Raw genomic sequence first — 22,035 nt, 5'->3', positions numbered from 1 at the left:
TCATTGATGATGCACTTAGTCACCCAAGCTCCGTGGAGATGTACAAGAAAATTAATGTTTTCGTGACTGCTAACGCAATATCGATTTGGCAACCTATGGATCAACAAGTAATTCAACTTTCAAGTTTTTTTAAGAAATCTATTTTGTAAGGCTATAGCTGCCATACATAGTGATTCCTGTGATTGATCTCTGAGCAAAGTAAATTGAAAATGTACTGGAAAGAATTCACCATTCTAGGTGCCATTAAAAACATTTGTGATTCATAGAATGTGAATATATCAACATTAACAGGAGTTTGGAAGAAGTTGATTCCAACCCTCATGGATGACTTTGAGAGGTTCAACACTTCAGTGGAGGAAGTAACTGCAGGTGTGGTAAAAACAGCAAGAGGATTAGAAGTGGAGCCTGAAGATGTGACTGAATTGCTGCAATCTCATGATAAGACTTGAATGGATGCTTATTTTATAGATTAGTAAAAAAGTGGTTTCTTGAGATGGAATCTACTCCTGGTGAAAATGCTGTGAATACTGTTGAAATGACAACAAATGATTTAGAGTATTACATAAACGTAGTTGATAAAGTAGTAGCTAGCTCTGAGGGGACTGACTCCAGTTTTGAAAGTTCTGTGGGTAAAATGCTATCAATCAGTATTGCATGCTGCAGAGCAACCATTTGTGAAAAGAAGAATCAAGCAATATGGCAAACTTCACTGCCTTGGTTTAGGAAATTGCAAAAGCAACCCTAAATTTTAGCAATGACCTACCCCATCAGTCAGCAGCCATCAACACTGAGACAAGACGTCCCCCAACAAAAATATTATGCCTTGTGGAAGGCTCAGATGATCACTAGTATTTTTTTAGCAATACAGCCTTTTTAAATTAAGGTATGTACTTTTTTGGGACATAATGTTATTGCATACTTAACAAACTACATTGTAGTGTAAATACAACTTTTATGTGCACTGGGAAACCCCAAAATTTGTGTGGCTTATTGTGGTTGTCTGCAATTGAATTCAGAATTCTCTGAGGCATGTCTTTATAACATAAATTACTTATAGGATTGAACATAACACCAGTAAATGTGGAAAAAGGCCAGATATATAATACAATTTTTAAAAGGAAGCCTCAATTAATTGCCTTATAATGATGGATATAAAGGAAAGGGAAGAAAGGAAGATGCATCAAAAAACACATAATTCAATTCATTAACATAGATTTACACTTTATTTTAATTTTGCATCCTGAGATAATAAACTTTTATCTGACAAGTGAACAATGACAGAAGCAGCAGTGAAAATTTCAGAGAGGCAGGTATCCTTCATTTTGGCACAGCTGTATATAGATTGAGTTTTTCCAGGAAAGTCATTCCTGGACTCAAGGGAGAAAAAATGAATTCATTCCACAGGCTATGTAACAACACAAGATGCATAAAAGTTCTTAGTTTGGATGGACATATCCACTATTACTCTTTTCTAGTAAAGCTGTCCCAACAGGAATCCTCTGATAAAAAGTCAAAATCCTAGGCTTCTCCACCAGATATTTTTATCAATGCCCGCTTTCTAGTTATCTGGATATCCTGTTCTTGCAGCCAGATTCATATTTGTATGTGGTTAGTCCAAGGAGGGCAAATTCATTCGTAGATTACATACTTTCAAACACTTGTTACTTGTTTCAAAGTCCAGGCATTAAAACAACTTTACACTCTTTGTGTACTAGAAAAAATGGAAAATTAAAAAAAAAAGCCAAGATAAAAACAAAGAAATAAAAGGAACATTTGAGAAATTATTGCCTTGATTCATCATGTTAAATTTATATACAGAACTACTTTAAGAGTTAGGAATTGATATTTAGTCCAATGCTGGAATATGACATTATAACACTTTCCACATTTGTAATCCTATATGTATGCACATGTATGAGTAACATGTACACACCTAAATAAATTAGGCCAGTTATATTCTGAAACAGAGGAAAAAAACTGAAGGCAAATTCTAAGCTGAAGCTATATAGCCTAATATAGCCAACACACACACACACACACATACACACACACACACACACACACACACACACACACACACACACATTTCATTATTTAGAGACTAGGTAAATAATCTGTGGAGAGGGTCAAATAATCTTAGTTCCTTTATAAAAGTGGTTCCCAACATTTTCAGCCTAAGAATCCCTTTATTATTCCTTTCCCATGTTTTTAAGTATTTAATAAGTTGCATATAATAGGTTTTCTTATTTTATTATTAATCAAAAGCATACTGTCATTCACAGCTTTTTATCAGTTGTTAATAAGCAAGCAGTAATAACATAGAATTGAGAGAACACAGGCAAAATGCATGGAAATTCAATGTCTCAATTGGCTTGTAAATCAGGAATATTATGGGTAAATGTAAGATTTCTAATATACTTTTTGAAAAATTAAAAATAGTTCAAGGATACCCCTCACTGCTGTCTTCATCTGTTGAAGTTGGGAACCACTAGTTTACATCCACCTGCTTTTCCTCCCTAAATCCAGTATTGCGTAATACAATTACTCATGTTTAACACATAGGGGATTAATAACAAAATTTACTATTAAAACAATAGATCAACTGCAACAGTCATTCTGTAGGACCTGGCTGAGAAAGAAAACATAGCATGGATTTAAAGAAATCTATTTAGAAATTACATAATTATGATATCCAGTATATCTTTCAGTCAACTTCAAAGCACACTAATATATGAAAATATCCTCAATTCCCCTGTGAGGTAGGTCCAGATTATTGTCCCCACTTCAACAATGAGGACATGAGGTGCAGAGGAATTATGCAGCAGAGCCAAGAATTAAACAAGAAGTGACTTGGGTTTGAATCGCATACCACTTTCCTTTACATCTAATTTTATCAATATGTTCCAACAGATCTGTTTGAGGGTATGGAATTTGATAAGACACTAAAGTAGACATTGGATAGAATATGAAATCTTTACATAAATGACAAAGTGGTTCCTCTCATATTTCCATTGTTGTTACAGCTATAATTCGTGCTTGAATACCAACTGCAGAGACAGATTCCACACAGGCAAAGCACACAGACCTCAGTGCTCAGTTCCTAGGAAAACTATATTTACTCTTAGCATCACCAAGGAACTAAGGCATCAGGTTCTGGGAGTCTGTGTGATAATCAACACATGTCAGCTAGCAGCCAGTTGGCAATCAAACTTTTACTGCATGCAAGGCACTGTGAGATCTTCCACCAAGGACAGTAGATCTGAGAATAATCAGTTTGAGATTCTAGAGTAAAAATCTCCTAAGAATTTCTAGAATCACAGAATGTTAAGTGATCTCTAATTTTCTGTCCAGCTCTAGATTCCATCGAATAATTTTGCAGGAAAAGAGATAACATGCAATTAAGATGACCTGCCTGGGGCCCACAATATTAGATCATTTCCTCATATAGTATGAATGTGACAAAGTTCACAGAAAATGGAGCATACACACAGGCTGCCATCAAAACAAAAAGACTGGCTCAGAATCAGGTAAGAAAAATTTGGGGAAAGATAAAATCATTTATTTATATATATAGTAGATATCACTTGTTTAAGTCCATAGACTACATGAACAGGTATTAATAAAACCTATTCATTTTTGTGAAAATTTTCCCAACTGTTTTCTCTTTAAAGGAACCCAAATAATTTGATGGTTGTTGCAAAATATTTTTAAAGCATACTGTTATAGGCATAAGAGGATCTAATTTCAATAAATTTGAGCACTTATAATCAAATTAGCAAAAAGTATTTCCACTATGTGAAACTGATCCAGTTAATCAGGTGAATATAATTTCTATATCCTCCTAGGTCAATAGAGTACATTTTAATAAAATATTGTTTGGAAGCTTTATGTTCAAGTAGTGAGGTTTTTTTTTGGCAGCTTATTTGTAAACGAAATAAAAATGCTAATGATCTTTTAAAGCTTTCATACAGTTGTTCAAAGGCTTACACATTTTTAAACTTTGTCCAAATTTCATTAAAAATGGTAGAGTGATAAAACAGTTTGATTAATTGCTCAGATATTAGTGTTTACAGGCCATGAAAATATGACCAGTATGTACATTAAATACTTAAGTGGGTTTTGGTAGGGCTTTAATCAAAGATAATTGTCCTTCCAGAACTACTTTAAATTACATGTTTACTAGCATTAGAATTATACTATTTTTTAAGTGACTGATAGTCTTGTTCTGTTATATCTTGTCACTAGTATTTCATGACTGGGGAAACAGAAGGAAAGAGGCTTTGCATAATAAATAAAAGATAATATACTAATAAAATATTCTAGACCTAGTTGAAAAGGATGATTTCTAATGATCTAATGATCTACCAATTCATTTATTATGTTTTCTTAAGCGTAATGTGTTATCTTTGTTCTAAAAAGACAAGGCACTTCTCCACCTTCTTCTAAAGTTTTACTACAGTGGTCTCTTTCCTAAATATAACCTAAGTGTTTGGAAGGAATAAAGGGTGGAGATATATCTGGGATGGAGTTAATAAATCTGTAAATTACACTTGCCCATATTAGTTATTAGGGATAAACATGTTATTGGCCTTTAGGACAAGCTTAAACATAGCCAGTTCAACAAATGTATTAAGCCAGAATCTTGGGACAAATGAGAGACATTGGAATATAATTAATTTTAAAACACAATTTTAGCTTGTAACCTCAATGCCTTGTGAGATTTATATACTTTGGCAAATACATGTTATTTTTCTCTGGAAACTATCACAAGTTTCATAAAGGAATATTATGAAACAAAGAAATACAAAATTACTTTCTTCAGTCTAACAACTTTCACAAAAGTATGTTACTAATGGAAAATTACAAGTATGTTCTATCCTCAGCATAACAGAAAAAAGACTTCATGGAGGAGGAATTAATCACCACAGTATGCTCTGTCATTTTAGCATTCACAGCAACCAATTTTACTGAAAACAAAGCAACCCCCTCAAAACATTACAAAATATCCAATTGCTAATCAGCCCCCTGCAAAGAAAAACAGTTTGAAAAAGTAGTCATACTTTTTCAAAAAAGAGAAAAAAAATTGGTATTTTTGGGTAGTTCGAGAAACTAAGATGAGTCAATCAGCATAATGAACAATAAAATAATAAACTTGGGTGACTAGAATAGGCTTTAAAATTAAGTTCATACATAGTGACAAATGGTTTTTGTGATAAATGCTACTGCAACTAAATTATACTGTGTCATTTACAGATACACCTTATTCCCATTCTCAGTAATTGTTTCATGGAAACAATTTACCACTTCCTGCTGCTCTTTGTGCAAAACCAAGTGTGATTTATATGTGGCAGAAAAAGTTACTATGACCATCGTATGATCAAATTCTAAGGTTACAGAAAAAAGTAAAATTTTTAAGGATTAACAAAAGGAATTATTCTATCAGTGATAATGAGACATTTTGTATTATGCTGAAAATCAATTTTGTTATTAAAATATCAGTCTGAAGCATAAATTTGATGACATTAGCTGGAACATAAACCTCAGATACAATTTTCCCTGACCTTAGCTATAAAACAAGACATTCGGTATACATTTTCAGAGGCTTCTACCTTGTCTATAAAAATACACCTTCAATTGTGCATCAGGCAAACACATGATATTTGCAGGCATACACATTATTATTAAAGGTTAGAGACTTGGGGTGGCTGAGTGGCATGGAGGTAAAAGGGCTCTACAGAGGAAGGTGGAAAAGTATTTGTGCAAACAATTATAACCACATATCAAATAGTGTCTTCTTTTTCTCTCTTTTTTAAAACTGGTCAAAGATAAATTTTAAGAGTGGCTTAAAAAGGCTCGACCTTGTATAAAGAAATAATTTTCACTTCACTGAGATGAATCTTGCCTAAAAGGTTTACTAAAAACAGTAAGAGTAAGATGACAAATAAAATATTATTCAGTCCTAGACATTTCTCTTTTTAGCACTATGAATTACAAATAATGCCTACAAACAGGCATACATTTGCAGTTGAATTAATGTGAAATAAAGCTTTCATTATACAGAATTTTCAAATTCTAGTGTATAGTGCTAGCAATCATTTTAATTGTGAAGAAAAATAGAGAAATATATACCAAATAAATGTTACATATGTGCTGAATTTATAAACAAAAATACGTTCTTCTAAACACTTGTCTTTCTTCCTTGATATCTAAATGTTTTAAAAAAGATCTTCAAAAACAGAATTGAGAATATTTTTTTCAATTATTAATCAGCTGCTATATACTCTGTAGCTACAGCTTCTCAATTAGTTCTCTCTCTTTCTCAAACTAGAATATCAGAACTCCAGAAAGGGGTTAGTGGCTTTCAAGGGGGTCTAGATACCTTCTGAAGACATTTGAAATCTCAAAATACTCCTTAAGGGTCATAATTGTGTGTATTTTCAAAGGAGGAAAGAACTACAAAAAGGGAAATAATGAAGGATAGTGAGATTGTGAAATGTGTCAGATGTCAAACAGTATTTTTGTGGGAAGGAGTAGAGAACAAAATGGAAATTATTAAATGAAATGGAAAAAATAACGGACATGGTTTCAGGTGCAATACATAATATCTGAGATAATGATTTCAATTTTAATCCACTTATTACAAAGGGCAAATTTGCCCTACACCTGAAGTCATTATGGCCTTGCCATAAAACAGCATGTCAGCAGTCTCTAGATTCAAAGGGATGCTTGCGAACTTCATTCATATTAAAATCTACGAAAAATTGTTGGCAATACAGTAAGAGTAATATTGCATTCTGTAAACCATGGCATACCACATTTTACATTTTGCAAAGAGGCAATATTTACAAGTCTTTAGGAGTTTAAATATTTTATCCACTAACAGAAGTGATAAAGCAAAGTGCAGGACAAAACCAGTGCCATTAATTGCATGTCCTTTTAAAGCATTTTCTTTAAAAGCAGAGTAGAACCATTTCTAGGAGCTACCAAAAGCTTATTTAAGTTTGTCCAGTAAGGGATTACAGAGCATCAAGTAGCCTAGAAAAATGATGTGAGTTTAGATCAATGAGTATGAAAATTATAAGGCAGCATGCTCAGAACAAGTTTTTGTTTTTAAACATCAGCACTGATGATTTATCTTTAATGGCAACTATCTACATATGTATATGGACACACACTTGTGTGTACTTATTTAAAATTGAGAGTGCAAAACACAAGCCTCATTTAACAACAAAAAAGATGTGCAAATTTTCTTCATAAACCAACATAAAAGCGTGAGAAGAATATTCTACCATTATAAAGAATAAGTTGAACACAGCAAAGGAGACCATCTTCATTCCAAATCTACAAGGCACTAAGGGTAGGAAATGACAGGTAACACAGAAGTAACTGGATAAAACTCCTCAGTCAGGTCGAAATATGGGATATTTTGGTAAGAATTCTATTAGTATTACCTGTAAAAAAAAAAACAAGAATATATTGACAAAATGTTTTTCATTTTACATAACTTATAAATAATGCAGAAAGTCTATAATCATTTTACATAGGACAATATTTCAATCCTTTATCATATAAAGTGAAATACATGAAAAAATTATGTAAAGAACTTAAATCACAAGTTGTTATTAGATTGGCAATTTAAAAATTAAGCTGGCAAATAAAACTACTTATTGTAGCTAACAGATTCTACTACCTAATTTACAATAACTATTTGTCTAGGTTCAGAGGAGCAAACCCTATTACTTTATGTTCTTCCCTCACACCCCTATCTTTTTGTTAGCAAAGTAGAAGAGATTAAAAAAATGCTATACAGATTAAAAAACACCTTTATATTAGACTTATATATTTTTCAATTAAAGCAACTGATATTAGTTGGAGATTATTACCTTTCATAAGTTGTGAAAATAATAATGTATCCAAATGGATTGAGTAAAACATTTTAATTATAAAAAGGTTTAGAAATATAATTTTTAAAAATTTGGATATTTTTCAAATGCTTTATCTATAATAAATTTTACACTTGTGGTCATTTGCACATTTTCCCCAAAATTATTCAAAATGGAGAGATACCATAATAATCCTTACTTATGAAATACGCATGGAATGTTTGTTGTTAAATATATTCTACATGTTGAAAGCTTGGATAAATTTAATATTCTTTCAATGTTAATGATGCTAAATTGATCATATGGACTGTATGTAAATTTATGTCTTATGACTAAGATTGCATAGCTTTCAGTTAAAATACAATTAGAACCTATGTTTCTTCACTAAAAGTTAAATTTCAGCCAGGAAAAAAAAGCCAGTAACAGAAATCCAGAATTCAGACATTAATTCCTATTTTATGCAAGTTTTGACAAGATTACATTTAGAAATATTTTGTTCAACAGCAGCTTTCCCCATCACCACATGCTACGGTTTGTGCCTATGTTAAAAGAGGATTAAGGTTGTACAATGTTTTCATTTCAGCATACTAACTAAAACTTTTCTAAGATTCGAATGATGGTTAGCTTTCAAGATATTTTAGGTTGGCTACAAATCTAAAGAAGATAGGAGAAAACCTCTATATTTCAATGGACAAAAGTTCTGGCTGAGGAGAAAAGAAGGAATAGTTGACAAATGATAAACATAGGGAAATGATACATTTAGAATGAATCAAAAAATAATTAAAAACAACCTCATACTTACATACTCCATCATATTGCTAGTTTCACATTTCCTCTTAGTCAACTTCCAGTGCAAAGCAAGCTAAGAAAGTATAGTCTTGTTAAGAATTTTTATATTAACTTAAACTAATTACAACCTATACATTTGAATAAATCACTGAAAACAATCCAGGAAAAGTACAGGATACAAAACAGAGCACTTAAAAATACCTTGTAAAGAATATATATTAAAAATTTAGTATTAGTTCTCTAATCCATTCCTTTGTGGCCTAAAAAATTCCCATTTTGTATTTTTTTCAATTTAATACTGTAAATATATGAATGGGGCACTTATTTACTTAAAATTTCTTACCTTGTGATATAATCTGTTATTTTCCCATTCTATTAACTTCTGAATTGATCTTCTGGTCTAAGAAAAATGATCAAGACTTTGTTACAAGATGACCTGAAGGGCTCTGTAAACTATGTGCCTACTTGTAATATCTCATTACATTCTCATTTTTCTATTAGAAATCAGAAATAAGCAATATAAGAGGCAGAAAATGCTAAAAGAGTAGGATTTTGAGTGACTATTATAATAAGATTATCTACCTATCAATCAGTCAGATTTTTATGTGCACTTTCCAAAATGAAATATGTATGAATTACTTTATGTTGTGAGGCCATCCACTGGACTATTGTGAAAACCTAACCAATATACTAACTTGAGATGGTAGTCCATTTATGAATTTAATCTAGATTTTCACATAACTGTCATAGGATTACTTTAAATAATCATTGAATGCCAAGCTAATCTAGTTTCTCAGGAAAAGTTTTTCTACCACAGCTCCTGGCACAATACCTATCAAGCATTCAGCCAAGATCTATAGGCTGAGTAAAGCAAGCCAACATATATCAGAATTTCCACTGAAAATAGCATGTTAAAAACAGCCAGCAGAAAACATGAAAAAATATAAATCAGAGAAGCAGTAATATAACGAAGAAGGGGACAGATACTGAGTTTCTTCATTTGGAATCTGTATATTTTGTAGGAAGTAAAAAACGTTTAAAAAGCTTTTAAAAACATTAAAAGATGACACCTGCTTAACCTGTCACGGACATTGCCAACACCAGTATGTCCTACCTAAGGACTAATGGACCCACCCACTGGACAACTGCAGACACTGCCAGCACCTGCATGTTCCTCCCAGAGGCCCAGGGACTACCTGGCCTGGGGGCCTGAGGAGCAAACATTTTGGCCCACTGGGACCTGTATGCCCTGAGTGAGGGCTGGCCTACCCAGGGCCTGCTGCCACCACTGTTGACACCTTCGTGGCCCAACCATGATCCAAAGATTGACATACTCAGGGCAAGTGAATGCCAACACCCACATGCACTATCTAGGGGCTTAAGGACCAGTCTACCTGGCATTGCTGTCCCAAAGCCTTACCACAGCCTCCACCAATCAGCTGCAGCCTGAGCCACTAAGTGATTCAAAAACACTGCTGAAATTGATTACAGCTGAAGTAATCAAAGGAGACTACACTGTGGGACCCATGCAAAACCAAAGCCAAAGCACCCTATACAACTAAAATTACAGATACACATACAGGAGAAACTCTTTCCCTATGGGAGCTGCTCCATAAAAATGAATGAAGTGGAAATTATAGCAGATGTGGAAATCAATGTAAGGTCAAAAGAAACAAGAAAGTACAATACCTCCAAAAGGACACAATAATTTTCCAGTAACAGACTCCAAAGAAAATGAAATTTATGAAGTGCCTGAAAAGGCATTAAAAGAATGGCTTTAGGGAAATTGAAATACAAGAAAACAAAATAAACAAGATTTAAAACTCAGGAGAACAATTAATGACCTAGATGAGAAATCCAACAAAGATATTAAAAAAGAACAAAACAAATTCTAGAACTAAGAATTAAATGAACGAAATTAAAAATACAGTAGAGTGTTTCAACAATAGACTAGACAAGCAAAAGACAATTTCTGAACTTGAAGACAAACCTTTTGAAATAACCTAGGCAGGAAAAAAAAAAGATAAAAGGAAAAAGAATAAAGAAAGCCTTTGTGACACCATCAAGCAAACAAATTTTTGACTTGTGGAAGTTCTAGAAGACAAGAGATGGATAAAAATCGTATTCAATAAAATAACAACTGAAAACTTCCCAAGTCTTAGAAGAGATATAGACATCCAAATACAGAAAGCTCAAAGACTTCGAAAGAGATTCAACTGAAAAGGTTGAATTAAAAGCACATTATAGTCAAACTGTCAAAGTCAGAATCAGAATTCTGTAAACAGCAAGAGAAATGCAGCAAGTCACATACTATGGAATTCACATCAACTAACAGGAGATTTCTCAGCAGAAAACTTCCAGACCAGGAGAGCCTGGATAGATCATCTGAACAGAAAATCAAAAAAGAAATATCAGACATAAACTGCACTACAGACAAAATAGACCTAATAGACATTTACAGAACATTTCATCCAACAATTGCAGAATACACATTCTTCTCATCACCACATGGAACATTTTCCATGACAAAAAAAATGTTAAGCAAAAATTGTCTGAAATGTAAAGAAATCAAAATCACATCAAGTATCTTCTTAGACAAACAGAATAAAATGAGAAATCAATAACAAGAGGAAATTTGGAAACTGTACCAATACATGGAAATTAAAAAAAATGTGTTCCTGAAAGACCACTAGGTCAATAAAGAAATTAAGGAGAAAATAAAGTTTCCAAAAACAAAAAGGAAAAACAATAAACCAAAACCTGTAAGATACAGCAAAAGCAATACTAAGAGGGAAGTTTATATAGCAATAAATGCCTATATCAAAACAGTAGATTTGAAAAAAAGAATATAATGATGCACCTCAAGGAACTAGAAAAGCAAGAACCAACCAAACCTAAAATTAGCAGAAGGGAAAAATAATATAGATGAGAGCAGAAATAAAATAGGGATTAAACAATATGAAAGAACAATGAAAGAAAAAGTTGGTTCTTAAAAAGACAAAGTAGACAAACCATTAGCTAGACTAAGAGAAAAAGATAGAAAACCCAAATAAAGGGGGAGGGGCCAAGATGGCCAATTAGAAGCAGCTGTGGTCCACTACTCTCAAGGAAAGGAATGCAAGGGGCGAGTAAATACAGCACCTTCAACTGAAATATCTAGGTTCTCACATTGAGACTTATTAGGGAAATAACTGGACACACAGAGAACAAAAGCAGGGTGGGGCACTGGCTCACCTGGGAATGACATGGAGCCAAGGGAAACCCTACCTCCAGCCAAAGGAAGCAGTAAGTGACTGTGTGACCCTGGGAAACCATGATTCTCTCACGGATCTTTGCAACCCATGGGTCAGGAGATTCCCTTGTGAGCCCATGCCACCAGAGCCTTGAGTCTGACACAGAGCTATATGGAGTCTTGTGGAGTGGCTGCTCCAGCATGCATAGAGACCCAAGGAGCTTTGGTACTCTGGCCCTGAAATCCCCAATGAATGTGTCTGCAACTCAGGCAAGAGAGGAGGTCTGCACATACCCCTAAGAAGTGGGTAGAATCCAGGGAGCTGAGCAGCATGTTCTGCAGGCCTCATTTCCACCTCACCTCACAAGATAAGAACCACTGGTTTGGAATCCTAGCCAGCCTCGGGCAACAGGTTGGAGCCTGCCTGAGAACAGCCCTGGAAAGAGGGGCAGGTGACATCTCCACTATCTGGTCAACTCAGCTGTTCTAGCCTGTGGGCTTTGGAGAGTCCAAATGGTCTGGAAGAGAAAGGCACTCACCCCACAGCAGCACAGAAGAGTGGCTTGGACAAATTGTCCCAGACTCCTTCTTTAAGTGGGACCCAATCTATTCTTCCACACTGGGAAGGAACTCCCAGCCAGATCCTCCAGCCATGCCCACAGGCACCTATTAGAGATAGAGCTCTGATCTCTCCCTGAGACACAGTGCCAGAGGGAGAGAAGGGCCACCACCGGGGTTAGTTAGACAACTCAGTAGTTCCACCCTGTGGGTTTAAGAGAGTCCAACAATCCAGATGAGGAAGGGTCCCCTGAGTAGTGCAACACAACAGCTTTGCCAGATTTTAGCCAGATTGTTTCTTTAAGCAGGGTACTAATCTATTCTTCCGCACTGGACAAAATCTCCCAGCAGGACCCTTCAGCCATGCCTGCTGACATACATTAGGGAAAGAGCTCTAATTTCTTCCTGGGATGGAGTACCCAGGAGAGGGGAGGGCCACCACCTGGGTTGGTTAGTCACTCAGCTGTTCCAGCCTACTAGATTTGGAGAGTCTAAGCACACAAGGGCAAACTTGGTTCCCCACTATGACACAGCTGTTCTGTTGAGGCATGAACAGACTGCTTTTTTAAGTGGGACACTGATTCATTCCTCATGAGGTGGGTCCTCCCAGCTGGAACCTCTGGCCACCCCTCCCCACTTTCTCTCCCTGGGATGGAATGCCTGAGGGGCAAGGCAGGGTGCCACCTTGGCTGTTTGGGCTTATCAGCTGGTCCAGTCTGTGGCCATTGAAAAGCCAAAGTGATCAGGGGCTGAAGGGATCACTAATACAGCACAGCTGCTCTACCAAAATGGAGCCAGAATGCTTTTTTAAGTGGGTGCCTGATCTTGTTCCTTCTGACTGGAAAAGATGATGAAATGGGTTTCCAGTAACCTCCTACAGGCATGTTTGAGCTGGCAAAAGGTCAGTACTCTTCTGGAATGGAGCTTCCAGTGGAATAGGGTGACTGCCATCTTTGCTATTTTGCAGTCTTCACTAGAGATACCTCCAGGTATGAGAAAAGTTAAGGCTAGAGCAGACCCTCAGCAAACTGTAGCAGCCCTATGAAACAGTGGTCAGACTGTCAGAAGAAAAACAAAGAGAAAAGAACAACAAAAAAACACAAAAACTCCATCCACAGGTCAACAATCTCAAAGATAAAAGGTAGATAAGCCCCCAAAGATGAGAAAGAACACAAAATCGCTAAAAATTAAAAAATCCAGAGTGCCCCTGTTCCTCCAAATGACTACAACACCTCTCCAGCAAGGGCTCAGAACTTGGATGAGGCTGAGATAGCTGAAATGACAGAAGTAAGCTTCAGAACGTGGGCAATAATAAACTTCACTGAGCTAAAGGAGCATGTTGTAACCCAATGAAAAGAAGCTAAGAATCATGATAAAGCAATACAAGAGCTGAAAGCCAAAATAGGCAGTTTAGAGAGGAAAATAACTGACCTGTTAGACCTGAAAAACACACTACAAGAACTTCACAATACAATCAAAACTCTTAATGGCAATATAGACTAAGCAAAGGAAAGAATGTCAGGGCTGGAAGACTACCTTTCTGAAATAAGTCAGGCAGACAACAATATAGATAAAAGAACGAAAAGGAATCAACAAAACCTCTAAGAAATACGGGATTATGTAAACAGACTGAATCTATGACTGACTGAGGTACCTGAAAGAGACTGGGAGAATGAAAACAAGTTGGAAAACATACTTGAGGATATCATCCAAGAGAACTTCCCCAACCTAGCTGGACAAGCCAACATTCAAATTCAGGAAACGCAGAGAAACCCAGTAAGATACTCCATGAGATCATCCCCAATGCATGATCATCAGATTCTCCAAGGTCGAAATGAAAGAAAAAAATTTTAAGAGAAAGTCTAGGTCACATACAAGGGGAAGCTTATCAGACTAAGAGTAGTCCTCTCAGTGAAAAACCCTATAAGCTGGAAGAAATTGGGGCCAATATTCAACATTCTTAAAGAAAAGAATTTACAACCCCAAAATTCATGTCCAGCCAAACTAAGCATCATATGCAAAAGAGAAATAAAATCCTTTTCAGACAAGCAGATGCTGAGAGAATCTGTTACCACCAGACCTTCCCTGAAAGAACTCCTGAAGGAAGCACTAAATGTGGAAAGGAAAAACTGTTATCAGCCACTACAAAAACACACTTAAGTACACAGACCAGTGACATAATGAAGCAATCACATAAACAAGTTTGTAAAATAACCAGCTAGTATCATGATAAAAAGATCAAATCCACACATAACAATACTAACCTTAAATGTAAATGGTTAAATGCCCCAATGTAAAGACATAAAATGACAAGCTGGATAAAGAACCAAGACATATTTGTATGCTGTCTTCAAAATACCCATCTTACATGCTAAGACAAAAATAGGCTCAAGATAAACGGATGGAGGAAAATTTACCAAGCAAATGAAAAGCAGACAAATCAGGGTTTGGAATCCTAGTTTCTGAAAAATGAGACTTTAAACCAAAAAACATAAAAAAAAAAAGACAAACGAGGCCCGGTGTGGTGGCTCACACCTGTAATCCCAGCACTTTGGGAGGCCAGGAGTTTGACCAGCCTGACCAACATGAAGAAACCCCATCTCTACTAAAAATAAAAAATTAGCTGGGTGTGGTGGCACATGCCTGTAATCCCAGCTACTTGGGAGGTTGAGGCAGCAGAATTGCTTGAACCCAGGAGGTGGAGGTTGTGGTGAGCTGAAATCATGCCACTGAACTCCAGCCTGGGCAACAAGAGTGAAACTCCATCTAAAAAAAAAAAAGACAAAAGAAGGTATTACATAATGGTAAAGGGTTCAATTCAACAAGAAGAGCTAACTACCTAAATATATATGCAACCAGCATAATAACACCCAGATTCATAGAGCAAGTTTTTAGAGACTTTCAAAAAGATTTAGACTCCCACAGCATAATAGTGAAAGACTTAAAACACCCCACTGACAATATTAGACAGAGCATTGAAACAGAAGATTAACAGACATTCAGGACTTAAACTCAGCTCTAGACCTGATAGATATCTAAGAACTTTCCACCCCCAAACAATACAATATACATTCTTCTCATAGCCACATGGTACTTACTCTAAAATTGATCACATAATTGGAAGTAAACACTCCTCAGCAAATGCAAAAAAAAAAAAAAACACAAAAAACAAAAAACAAAAAACAAAAAAAAAAACAAAAAACCAGAAATTGTAAGAATCTCCCAGAGCACAGAACAATAAAATTAGAATGCAAGATTTAAAAATTCACTCAAAACCACTAAGATGGTTAATACTGAGTGTCAACTTGGTTGGACTGAAGGATACAAAGTTTTGATCCTGGGTGTGCCTGTGAGGGTGTTGCCAAAATAAATTAGCATTTGAGTCAGTGGGCTGGGGAAGGGAGATCCATACTTAATCTGGTAGGCACAATCTAATCAGCTGCCAGTGAATAAAGCAGGCAGGAAAATAAGAAAAGGATAAACTGGCCTAGCCTTCTGGCCTACATCTTTCTCCCATACTGGATGCTTCCTGTCCTTGAACACTGGACTCAAAGTTCTTCAGTTTTGGGATTCAGACTGTCTCTCCTTGCTCCTCAGCTTGCAGACAGCCTATTGTGGGATCTTGTGATTGTGTAAGTTAATACTTAATAAACTCCTGAATACAACCAAACGACTATGTAGAAACTGAAAAATGTTCTCCTATATTACTCTTTAGTACATAATAAAATTAAAGTAGAAATCAAGAGGTTCTTTAAACAAATAAGAACAAAGATACAATGTACCAGAATCCCTGGGATGCAGCTAAAGCAGTGTTAAGAGGGAAATTTACAGCACTAAATGTACACATCAAAAAGCTAGAAAGATGTCAAGTTAGCACCCTAACATCACAACTAAAAGAACTAGAGAACCAAGAAGAAACAAATGCCCCACTAGCAGATAAGAAATATTCAATATCAGAGTGGAAATGAAAGAGACAGAGACACAAGATTTCTGGAAAGATGGCTTTATAGGAACAGCTCTGGTATGCAGCTACCAGTGAGTGACACAGAAGAAGGGTAATCTCTGCATTTCCAACTGAGATACCTGGTTCATCTCACTGGGACTGGTTAGGCAGTGGGTGCAGCCCAAGGAGGGTGAGCTGAGGAGGGCAGTGTAGGGTGTCACCTCACTCTGGAAGTGCAAGGGGCCAGGGAACTCCCTCTCCTAGCCAAGGGAAGCCATTAGGAACTGTTCCCAGCACTCTGGCTCAGACACTGCACTTTTCTCACAGTCTTCACAACCCAAAGACCAGGAGATTCCCTCTGGTGCCTATAACACCAGTTCCCCAGGTTTCCAGCATAAAACTGGGTGGCCGTTTGGAAAGACATTGAGCTATCCGAAGCAGTTTTTTCCCCCCATACTGCAGTGGTGCCTGGAATGCCAGTGAGACAGAACTCATTCCCCTGAAAAAAGGCACTGAAGCCAGGGAGCCAAGTAACCTGGCTTGGAGGTTCCCACCCCCATGAAGACCAGCAAGCTAAGATCTTGAAATTCTTGCAGTCAACACAGCAGTCTGAGCTCCACCTGAGATGTTAGAACTCAGTGTGGGGAGGGACGTACAGCATTGCTGAGGCTCCAGTAGGTGGTTTTAACCATGCCTGTGTAAACAAAGTTGCCAGAAAGTTTGCATAGCAACTAGGCGGAGCCAACAGCAGCTCAGCAAGGCCACTGCAGGCAGATTGTGCCATTAGACTCCCTCCTTGCTGGGCAGGGTATCTCTGAAAAAAAGCAGCCCATCAGGGGCTTATAAATAAGTCCCAACTTCCTAGGACAGAGCACCTGGGAAAGGTGTGGTTGTGGGTACAGCTTCAGCAGACTTAAAAAATCCCTGCCCAGCAGCTCTGAAGGGAGCAACAGATCTCCCAGCACAGCACTTGAGTTCTGATAAAAGAAAGACTGCTTCATCAAGTGGCTCCATGACCCCTGTGTATCCTGACTGGGAGACACCTCCTAGGAGGGGCTGACAAACACCTCATACATGAGAGCTCTGGCTGGCATCTGGTGGGTACCCTTCTGAGATGAAGAAACAGGCAGAGGAAGAAACAGGCAGCAACCTTTGCTGTTCTGCAGCTCCCAATGGTGATGCTCAGGCAAGCAGGGTCTAGAGTGGACCTCCAGCAAACTCCAGCAGACCTGTAGCAGAGGGACCTGATAGAAGAAAAACTAAGAAACAGAAATAGTTTTAACATCAACAGAAAGGACATCCAATCAGAGACCCCATCCAAAGGTCACCAACTTCAAAGACCAAAAGTGGATAAATCCATGAAGATGGGAAGAAACCAGTGAAAAAAAAAGAGGCTAACAACTCCAAAAACCAAAACACCTCTTCTCCTTTAAGGGAACACAACTCCTCAGCAATAAGGGAACACAACTAGATGAATAATGGGTTTGATGAATTGACAGAAGCAGGCTTCAGAAGGTGGTTAATAAACTTATTCAAGCTAAAGGAGCATGTTCTGTCCCAATGTAAGGAAGCTAAGACACTTGAAAAAGGGTTAGACAAAATGCCAACTAAAATCACCAGTGTAGAGAAGAACACAAATGACTTGATGGAGCTGAAAAACAGCATGAGAAATGTGTGAAGCATACACAAGTTGCAATAGCTGAATGGATCAAGCAGAAGAAAGAATATTGGAGATTGAAAATCAACTCAATGAAGTAAAGTGATGAGGCAAGATTAGAGAGAAAAGAGTGAAAAAAAAAATGAACAAATCCTCCAAGAAATATGGGATTATGTGAGAAGACCAAATCTATGTTTGATTGGTGTACCTAAAATTGATGGGGAGAATGAAATCAAGTTGAAAAACACTCTTCAGTATATTATCCAGGAGAACTTTCCTAACCTAGCAAGGCAGGCTAACATTCAAATTCAGGAAATACAGAGAACACCATAAAGATACTCCTCGAGAAGAGCAACTGCAAGACACATAATTGTCAGATACACCAGGGTTGAAATTTAAAAAAAAAAAAAAAATGCTAAGGGCTGCCAGAGAGAAAGGTCAGGTTACCGACAAAGGGAAGCCTATCCGACTCATAGCTGATCTCTCAGCAGAGTTTCATACCCAGACAAACTAAGCTTCATAAGCAAAGGAGAAATAAAATCTTTTTTGGACAACACATGCGGAGAGATTTTGTCATCACCAGGCCTGTCTTATAAAAGCTCCCAAAGAAAGCCCAAAACAGGGAAGGCAACAACCAGAACCAGCTGCTGCAAAAACATACCAAATTGAAAAGACCATCAACACTACAAAGAAACTGCGTCAACTAATGGGCAAAACAACCAGCTAACATAAAAATGGTGGGATCAAATTCACACATAACAATATTAACCTTAAATGTAAATGGGCTAAATGCCCTAATGAAAAGACACAGACTGGCAAATTGGATAGAGTCAAGACCCATTGGTGTGCTGTATTCAGAAGACCCATCTCACGTGCAAAGACATGCATAGGATCAAAATAAAGGGAAGGAGAAAGATTTACTGAGCAAATGGAAAGAAGAAAAAAAAGGCAGGGGTCACAATCCTGGTCTCTGACAAAACAGACTTTAAACAAATATCAAAAAACACAAAGAAGGGAATTACATAATGGTAAAAGGATCAATGAAACAAGAGCTAACTATCCTAAATATATATGCACCCAATACAGGAGCACGCAGATACATAAAGCAAGTTCTTAATGACCTACAAAGAGACTTGGACTCCCACAAAATAATAGTGGGAGACTTTAAGACCCCACTGTCAATATTAGACAGAAAAACAAGAAAGAAAATTAGCAACAATATCCAGGATGTAAACTCAGATCTGGACCAAGCAGACCTAACAGACATCTACAGAATTCTCCACCCAAATCCACAGAATATACATTCTTCTCAACACCACATCACACCTATTCTAAAATTGAAGACATAATTGGAAGTATAACACTCCTCAGCAAATTTAGAAGTATAGAAATCATAACAAACAGTCCCTCAAACCACAGTGCAAACAAATTAGAATTCAGGATTAAGAAACTCACAGAAAACCGCATAACTACAGGGAAACTGAACAACCTGCTCATGAATGACTACTGGATAAATAGTGATATGAAGGCATACATAAAGATGTTCTTTGAAACCAATGAGAACAAAGAAACAACACACCAGAATTTCTGGTACACATTTAAAGCAGTGTGTAGAGAGAAATTTATAGTACGAAATGCCCACAAGAGAAATGAGGAAAGATCTAAAGTTGACACCCTAATGTGACAATTAAAAGAACTAGAGAAGCAAGATCAAACAAATTCAAAAGCTAGCAGAAGACAAGAAAAAAGATCAAAGCAGAACTGAAGGAGATAGAGACACAAAAAACGAATCATTGGAGGAGCTGTATTTTTAAAAAGATCAACAAAATAGATCCCTAGCCAGACTAACAAAGACTAGAGAGAAGAATCAAATAGATGAAATAAAAATGATAAAGGGGATATCACCACTGATCCCACAGAAATACAAACCATCAGAGAATACTATAAACAACCTCTATGCAAATAAACCAGTAAATCTAGAAGAAATGCACACATTCCTAGACACTTACACCCTCCCAAGACTAAAACAGGAAAAAGTCAAATCCCCCAATAGACCAATAAAATATTCTGAAACTGAGGTAGTAATTAATAGCCTACCAACCAAAAAAAGACTAGCAACAGAGAGGTTGACAGATGAATTCTACCAAAGGTACAAAGAGGAACTGGTACCATTCCTTCTGAAACTATTCCAAATAACAGAAAAAGAGGGAATCCTCCCTAACTCATTTTATGAGACCAGCATCATCCTGATACCAAAATCTGGCAGAGATACAACTGAAAAAGAATGTTTTAGGCCAATATACATGATGAATAGTGAAATGAAATGAAAGTGAAAATCCTGAATAAAATACTGGCAAACTGAATCCACCAGCACATCAAAAAGCTTATCTATCATGATCAAGTCAGCTTCATCCCTGGATGCAAGGCTGTTTCTACATACACAAGTCTATAAACATAATCCATCACATATGCAGAATCAAAGACAAAAACCACATGCTTATCTCAAGAGATACAGAGAAGGACATCAACAAAATTCAACAGACCTTTATGCTAAAAACTCTCAAAAGCTAGGTATCAATGGAATGTATCTCAAAATAATAAGAGCTATTTATGACAAACCCACAGCCAATATCATACTGAGTGGGCAAAAACCGAAAGCATTTCCTTTGAAAACCGGCACAAGACAAAATGCCCTCTCTCACCACTCCTATTCAAAATAGGAAATTCTGGCCACAGCAATCAGACAAGAAAAAGAAATAAATTGCACTGAATTAAAAAAAGAGGAAGTCAAATGTCTCTATTTGCAGATGACATGTTTGTATATTTAGAAGACCCCATCATCTCAACCCAGAATCTCCTTGAGCTGATAAGCAACTTCAGCAGTTTCAGAATACAAAATCAATGTGCAAAAATCACAAGCATTCCTACACACCAGTAACAGACAAACGGAGAGCCAAATCACAAGTGAACTCCCATTCACAGTTGTTACAAAGAGATTAAAATACCTAGGAATACAACTAACAAGGGATGTGAAGGACCTCTTCAAGGAGAACTACAAACCACTGCTCAAGGAAATAAGAGAAGACATAAACAGATGGAAAACATTCCATGTTCATGGTTAGGAAGAATCAAAATCATGAAAATGGCCATACTGCCCAAAGTAATTTATAGATTCAATGCTATCCCCATCAAGCTACCATTGACTTTTTTCACAGAATTGGAAAAAATATCTTAAATTTCATATGGAATCAAAACAGCCCAAATAGCAAGGACAATTCTAAACAAAACAAAACAAAACAAAACAAAACAACAACAAACAAACAAAACCAAAAAGAAAAACAAAAAAGCTGGAGGCATCACACCACCTGACTTCAAACTATACTACAAGGCTACAGGAATCATAACAGCACAGTACTGTTATCAAAACAGATATATAGACCAAGGGAACAGAACAGAGGTCTCAGAAATAATGCCACGTATCTACAACCATCTGATCTTTGACAAACTTGAAAAAAACGAGCAATTGGGAAAGAATTCCCTATTTAATAAATGATGTTGGGAAAACTGGCTAGCCATATGCAGAAAGCTGAAACTAAACCTCTTCCTTACACCTTATACAAAAATTAATTGAAGATGGAGTAAAAACTTTAATGAAATACCTAAAACCATAAAAACTCTAGAAGAAAACTCTAGAAGAAAAGGCAATACCATTCAGGACATAGGCATGGTCAAGAACGTCATGACTAAGACTCCAAAAGCAATGGCAACAAAAGCCAAAATAGACAAATGAGATGTAATTAAACTAAAGAATTTCTACACAGCAAAAGAAACTATCATTAGAGTGAACTGGCAATCAATAGAATGGGAATTTTTCTTTTCTTTCTTTTTTTTTTTTGCAAACTCTGTTTCTGACAAAAGGCTAACATCCAGAATCTACAAAGAACTTAAATAAATTTATAAGAAAAAAAGAACC

At 36.5% G+C, this 22,035-nt stretch overlaps 1 protein-coding gene across 2 annotated transcripts in view; it reads right to left on the bottom strand.

The window, feature by feature from the left end:
- Positions 1-1,195: 1,195 nt before the first annotated feature.
- CHIC1 (cysteine rich hydrophobic domain 1) overlaps positions 1,196-22,035 on the bottom strand; it is a 133,447-nt gene continuing 112,607 nt past the window's right edge. Inside the window, exons 4-6 of one of the 2 annotated variants that reach the window (XM_003936865.4) lie at positions 9,016-9,072; positions 8,686-8,745; positions 1,196-7,451 (exon numbers count right to left, since the gene is read on the bottom strand). In XM_003936865.4, the coding sequence (XP_003936914.1) occupies positions 7,401-7,451; positions 8,686-8,745; positions 9,016-9,072 (168 nt within the window). In that variant the 3' untranslated portion in view covers positions 1,196-7,400. The remainder of the gene's footprint in view (positions 7,452-8,685; positions 8,746-9,015; positions 9,073-22,035) is intronic. The other variant, XM_010347372.3, reaches the window with a different exon arrangement.

The sequence above is a fragment of the Saimiri boliviensis genome, chromosome X (genome assembly GCF_048565385.1).
Source record: "Saimiri boliviensis isolate mSaiBol1 chromosome X, mSaiBol1.pri, whole genome shotgun sequence".
Taxonomy (NCBI): Eukaryota; Metazoa; Chordata; class Mammalia; order Primates; family Cebidae; genus Saimiri; species Saimiri boliviensis.
Note: the sequence above shows the minus strand (reverse complement) of the source record. Positions and strands in the feature narration are given on the sequence as shown.